This window comes from Vulpes vulpes, chromosome 16, assembly GCF_048418805.1.
Source record: "Vulpes vulpes isolate BD-2025 chromosome 16, VulVul3, whole genome shotgun sequence".
NCBI classification, from domain to species: Eukaryota; Metazoa; Chordata; class Mammalia; order Carnivora; family Canidae; genus Vulpes; species Vulpes vulpes.
The window spans coordinates 45,013,200-45,020,184 of record NC_132795.1 but is presented as its reverse complement, the minus strand read 5'-3'; the positions used below and the strand labels follow the sequence as shown (position 1 = coordinate 45,020,184).

At 34.5% G+C, this 6,985-nt stretch overlaps 1 protein-coding gene across 1 annotated transcript; it reads right to left on the bottom strand.

The window, feature by feature from the left end:
• Positions 1-1,787: 1,787 nt before the first annotated feature.
• On the bottom strand, positions 1,788-2,192 carry LOC140596011 (large ribosomal subunit protein eL39-like). The gene has a single exon (XM_072742963.1). The coding sequence runs from the start codon at positions 1,980-1,982 to the stop codon at positions 1,821-1,823; it is 162 nt and encodes a 53-aa protein (XP_072599064.1). The 5' UTR covers positions 1,983-2,192; the 3' UTR covers positions 1,788-1,820.
• Positions 2,193-6,985: the final 4,793 nt, after the last annotated feature.

Genomic DNA, 6,985 nt, shown 5'->3' with positions numbered 1-6,985 from the left:
ATACAAAGATAGCCATGTACAGCAAGGTAAAGAATGAAAAAGATATTCCATGCAAACTGTAAAGAAAAGAGAGTCGGGTGGGCTATACTATTATCAGATAAAATAGTTTATATTCACAACTGTTAAAAAGACGAAGAAGACTACTACATATTAGTAGTTGTGGAAATCATCAAGAAAATATAAATATGCATCAAAAACCAGATCTCAAAAGTTTATGAAGGAAAACTTGAAAGAATTGAAGGGAAAAATGGTTACACAGTAATAGTCAGAGACCTCAATGCACTACTTTCAAAAATTGGTAGAACATCTAGACAAAAAATTATTATGGAAATGAGGGCTTGAAAGATACTATAAACAATCAAGACCTAACAGATGTATAGAGAAACTCCACCCAACAATAGCAAAATACGTATTCTTCTCAAGTACACATTAAAAATTCTCCAGGATAGACCATATACTAAGCCACAAAACACATGTCAGTGGTTGGAAACTAAAAATCAGTAATAGAAGGAAAACTGGAAACTCCAAAAATATGTGGAAATTGAAAAACAAATTCTTAACCAATGGGTCAAAAGGAGATCAAAAGAGAGATCAGAAAGTACCTAAAGAGGGAACCCTGGGTGGCGCAGCGGTTTGGCGCCTGCCTTTGGCCCAGGGCGCGATCCTGAAGACTCGGGATCGAATCCCACGTCGGGCTCCCGGTGCATGGAGCCTGCTTCTCCCTCTGCCTGTGTCTCTGCCTCTCTCTCTCTCTCTCTCTGTGTGTGTGTGTGTGACTATCATAAATAAATAAAAAAAAAATTATATCTTAAAAAAAAAAAGTACCTAAAGATAAACCAAAACCAAATCAGCAGACAAATTCCCAAATAGCACATATCAAAATGGATGCAACAAAGGCAATGCTCAGAGTGAAATTTATAACTATAAATTCCTAAATTAGAAAAAGAAGAAAGTTCTCAAATCAATAACCTAACAACACTTTGAAGAACTAGGAAAAATACAAACAGGCAAACTAAACCCAAAACTAGCAGAAGGAAGGAAATAATAAAGATGAGAGTAGAGACAAATAAATAAAGAATAGAAAAAACAATAGAACCAATAAAACCAAAATTGGTTTTTGAAAAAAGAAGCAAAATTGACAAATATTTAGCTAGGCTTTTAAAAAGATTTAAAAAGAAGGCACATTGACCTTATGCCAATCAGTTGCCTTAAATGAAATGGACAAATTCCTAGAAACACACAAAATACTTAAACTGACTTAAAATGAAGTAGAACATCTCAACATACTAATAACAAGCTACTAAATCAGTAATCAAAAACCTCTCAAATTCCAGGAGCAGATGGCTTAGCACTGAATTCTATTTCAGAAGAATTAACACTAGTTTTTTTTTTTTTCCAAACACTTTGAGAACTAACACTAATAATAATAAAAGAGGAAGGAACACTTCCCAATTTATTCAATGAGGTCAACATTATTTTGATACCAACGCCAGGTAAAAGCATCACAAGAATAGAACACTACAGATCACTATGCTTTATGAATATTAATGGAAAAATCCTCAACTAGCAAACTAAACCTAATCTAACTAATCTAATCTTTTTTTTTTTTTTTTCAGCTGAAAGGTCTCGCATTTATTACTGAACCAGCTTACTGGTATAGAGGCATAGGAACAGACAAGAACGTTTCCTTAATGACATGTCTATTGGCCAGGTAGGAAGGGTGTTTCCATATTGACAGGATAGGAACATGTGATCTCCATGCAGCTTAATTATGTGTGCCAATTATATTTGCTATTTCATGATTTCCGATGGATGCTTCCTCATAGACCCAGCTTGGTTCTTCTCCAGTGCCTCCTCTTGGAGTTGTACCTGATTTTATTACCAGTTTTCATCCGAATCCACTGGGGAATGGGACGATTCTGCTTTTGTTTCTTGGCCAGGAATCGCTTGATTCTGAAAGTCTTGTGAGAAGACATGGCCATAACAGTCAACCACACGCAACCAGGATAGCGGCTCCTTTTGTTATTTTTATGAAGGCCAGAGAGGAAGGAACCAGTTAGAAAGGGAGGCTGTGGCTGGCTGTGGCTGGAGCCTCAGGACTGGTCACTACTGAGCAGCTTCCTCAGGTTACCCCAGGGTACTGTAGAAGTATTTTCGTTTTTTTTCTATGAGCGTGGGACCCGAGCTCCGCTCCTGCCAAGGAGTGTATTAGACGATTATATGCCATGACCAGATGGAATTTATCGCAGGAATGCATGTTTGTTTGTTTGTTTGTTTTAACACAAGATAATCAATCAATGTAATATATTATATTAATAGACATGGAATGAAAAAAATATGAGATGACAATATGAATTAATGAAGAAAAGTCACTGGTCAAATAAATACGGCACTCTTCCATGATAAAAACACTGCTTATACAAGGAAGAAGAGAATGGGTCTTCTGAAACAGGATAAATGGCATTTATAAAAAAAACTTAGAGTGAACATCATCCTTGATGATGAAAAACTGAAATCTTTCCCCCTGTATTAGTTTCACATTGCTGTAACAAATTATCACAGATTACATGGCTTAAAGAGCAGAAATTTATTTTCTCTTGTTTTGAAGGCTAGAATTCTACGACGAGGTTGCCATCAGAGATGAGGGTGAGGTTGCTCCTCCTGTTGTGTAGACAGCTTCCTCCTGTGTCCTCACATGGAACTCCTAATTTTGAAAATGGCTGAGACTTCTGGAAAAAGTATCCCAGAGACCAGTAGATAGTAACATGTAGCACAGAACAAAAATAACATACTATATAAAAAGAAAATATCAACAATAACAAAAATCAAAATACTTATTACTTAGGTGAATAAATCATAATCACACATATTTATTGACTATTAAAAATATAAAAGTAAAAAAATATATATATATAAAAGTAAAAATGATGTTAGCTTATAGTAAACAATTAATCCTATGTATATAAAACCTATAGGATATGAACAAAGTAACATAAGAAGATTTATAGATTGAAGTCAATAATATAAAAACAAGAAAGATAGAAAAAATATGAATAAGGCGCCTCAGTGGCTCAGTTGGTTGAGCATCTGACTCTTGGTTTTGGTTCAGGTTATGATCCCAGGGTCCTGAGATTGAGCCCTGTGTCCAGCTCCACACGCAAGAGTAATCTGCTCTGCTTGTTTTCTCTCTCTCTCTCTCTCAAATAAATAAATAAATATTTTTGAAAAAAAGAAAAAAATGAATACACTTTCATATAAAGAAGTTTGAAAAATAGCTAAACGAAATAAAAAGTAACAACACAGAAATTATAAAATATGAAAATAAACTGGAAAATATAATAATGCCATAGTTAAATTAACAACAATATTTCTTTAAAAAGTCAAATAAAGCTTTAGCAATTATTTTTATAAATGGACAGAAGGTAAAAATTCAGCAGTATCTAGCTAGAAAGGACATAGTTATAGATATGAAAGCATTTATAATTTATAAAAAATACATGCAGCATTATAAAAATTAATTTTAAAATCTAACTTGGATGAAAGCAATTTTCTAGGTAGATTTAATTGGCAAAAATAATCACTGAAAAATAGAAAAGTTAAAAAATGAACAGTCACAGTCACAGAAAAAGCAATTATTAAATGACTACACAAACGGGCACTAGAAATAGATGGCTGTAGAGTTTGGTTTTAATCTGTCTTCAGAAAACAGAGCTCCAACACACAGAAAAGAAAAAAAAAATTGGAAAATTACAGATAATGAACTGAATAGAATCCTGGAACTAGAATCAGTAAAGAAGACAGAAACAAAACATGTCTAGAGATCAATATCACTTTTGGATATTCATGCAAATATCCTAAAAATACACTGGCAGATAATATTGACAATTATTCCAATAGCAATACATCTTGCCCAAGACACATTGGCTTAGCGATTCAAAGATGCTTTGATATTACAAGTTGGCCAGTGCAGCTCACTTTATTACCAGTTTCAAGGAAGAGCACTCAGAGTTCACTAAAACAGAAATAACTTCTCTTTGTCTCAACTCTCATTTGGATAGCCATCATCTCTGGACAAAGATAAATAATAACTACTTGAAAGTACTGGAAAACAATAAAAAGTAAGCAGACACTTGATGGCAGTCTACACTTGGGATAAGGGAATAGTAATGGTATCTGTTAATCTTGATTTTTTCCAATTCTTTCCAGAGAGGAAACCCAGTCTTACCAGCTTGAAGAACAAGAGGAAAGAGAAATTAAAATATCAGCTGGAAAAGAAGAGAGAAAAAAATAACAGAGAAAGCCATAAAGTTGAGTCTCAGATTTTATGAAAGAAAATCTCTGCCCCAAACTCAGACTGACTTTTGAACTATGTTTGTACAGGGAGCACTTTGAAAAGCCCATCAGAGAACCAAAGAAATAAACAGAGAAATGTTGCTGTAGCCTACTATTGGGAAGACAGATTTGGAGTTTGGGCCTAGCCCAATTTTCTTAAAGAGAGAAAACATTTTTCAGAGAAATATAATAAAATTTAGAGCCGGTAGTATGTATACTCATAATATCTAGGAAACATTCCCTAAGTGCTAAGTATACAAAAACATAGGAAAATATGACCAAGATTTAAAAGAAAAGGTTATCCGATCAGTATGGGTTCAAGATGACACAGATGTTGGAAATAGAGAACAAACATTTTGTTTTATTATTTTTTTAAGATTTTATTTACTTATTCATGAGACAGAGAAAGGGGCACAGACACAGGCAGAGGGAGAAGCAAGCTCCCTGAGGGGAGCCCCATGTGGGACTCAATCACAGGACCCTGGGGTCATGACCTGAGCCAAAGGCAGATGCTCCACCCCTGAGCCTCCCAGGGGCCCCACAGACAAACATTTTAAAACAACTATTAACTGTGTTGAGAACACGTGATCAGATAAAGAGTTAAATAAGTGGAGCAATCTATATTATTTATGGAATGGAAGTTTCAATATTATTATGCCAATTTTATTCAAATATTTATAGCGTCAGTGCAATGATAATCAAAATTCTAATATGCTTTTCCTAATGGAAATTGACAAAATAGTTCCAAAATTCATATGAATTCAAAAGGCTTGGAATATATAAAACATCTCTGAAAATGAACTATTGGAGACCATACTCTACCCGGTTGCCAAGCTCATTATATAGCCCCAGGAATTAAACTGTAAAGACAGACAAACTGACCAATGGTACAGAATAGAAAGTCCATAAGTAGCCTTACACATTATGGTTAATAAATTTGACAATGAAGTAAAAGTAATTTAGTAGAAAGAGGAGAGTATTTTTAACAAATTATGTTGGAAAAATTGGATAACCATGTATAAAAGCATGAAACTTTGATCCTTGACTAGCAACATATACCACAGATAGAACAAAAAGAAGAAAAAAAAAAAAAAAAAAAGCAAGCTCAAATGCTCAAATTAGATTATAGACCTAAGTGTTTGACTGAAATTTTAAAACTTCAAGAAGAAAGCATAGAATAAAATTTTGTGACATTGGGGTAAAATTTTCTTAGACATATCCCAAACACATTATCTATAAAAGATCACAGTGAATGGACTGAATTTCATGAAAATGAAGGATTCTTCTCTTTGAAAGTCACAAGGGAATGAGGGAAAATTTTCAAATCACATATCTGATAAAAGACTTGTATCTAGACTGTGTACATCAAAACCTCTTAATATCAAAGTTACTAACACAATTTAAAAAATGGAAAGCAATATCAAAATACTGAGAGTCGCCATATCAAGATACCATGAAAGACTGTATAATTAGGAGGCTTTGGTGCCCTTTCTTGAGCATTTTTTGTTTTGTTTTCCTTTGCTTTTTCTCCAAGGGGTTTTTGACGGTGAAGAATGAACACTGAGTGTAACTGGTTGGAAATTAAATAGTGGCTCTTCCATCTAAAGAGTTTGTAAGTCATCATTTCTGCTTTACAACAAGAAACATACTGAGAAATTTGAAAATCAACAGCTGTTCTTAGACACATCAGAGAACTGAGCCCGTAATACAAACAGCCGACCCAAAATATAGAAACGTAGCTGTGATCTACTTATAAGAATTATATGGTCATTTTGATGAATTGCTAAAGACAGAGAGTGATATAGCATGAGATGAGAAATTCCTGGCTCCCCAGGTTTGAGCGGGGAAGGAGACATCCTGTACCTACATGGATTTTACCTCCAGGAACCTCTCCCATTTCTCATGGTGAAAATGCTAAGGATATCTTCTTGATTCAGGCAGGAAGAGGGAAAAATATTGATTGTGTAACATACTCAATAGCATTATCCATAAAGAAGATCTGTGATTCAAGGAAAAGACTTTACTGGAGCTTTATCCATCCCACTGGGATAAGGTCCTGCTGATGGTATACACATTTGATATGAGGTCATGAGCATGGCATTTGATTTCTGTCGTCTTGCTTCCCAAAATATATTATTGCAATCCAATCAGGAGAAATACATTAAACTAATTTCACCAGGGGGCATCCTACAAAATATTTGACCATTATTCCTCAAAACTGCCAAGGTTACCAAAAAAACAAAAAACAAAAAACAAACAAAACAAAACAAAACAAACAAACAAACAAAAAAACAGAGAGAGAGAGAGAGAAAGAGAAAGGAAGAAAAAGAAAGAAAAGAAAACAAAATTCTGAGAAAGTGTCACAGTCTCAGAAGATATAAAAATGAATGTTCTGTAGAAATCTGGGTGGGATCCTCGAACAGTAAAAGCACATTAGGTGAAAACTAGAGAAATCTAAATAAAGCATGAGCTTGAGTTAATGAGAACATATCACTACTGGTTCATTAGGGCTGACCCTGTATCCTGTGAGGGGCATTCTTAGCCACCGCACTCCATTACCCTCAAAAGATGAAACCCCACCCAGGGGAATTCCAAATGGTAGAGTTTCTCTAGTGTTTTCATTGCAATGTTTGAAGAGGATTGCTTCTTAAAC

Bases quoted from the DNA above. Each gene is read 5' to 3' on its own strand.
- LOC140596011 (XM_072742963.1), bottom strand. From the start codon at position 1,982: ATGGCCATGTCTTCTCACAAGACTTTCAGAATCAAGCGATTCCTGGCC.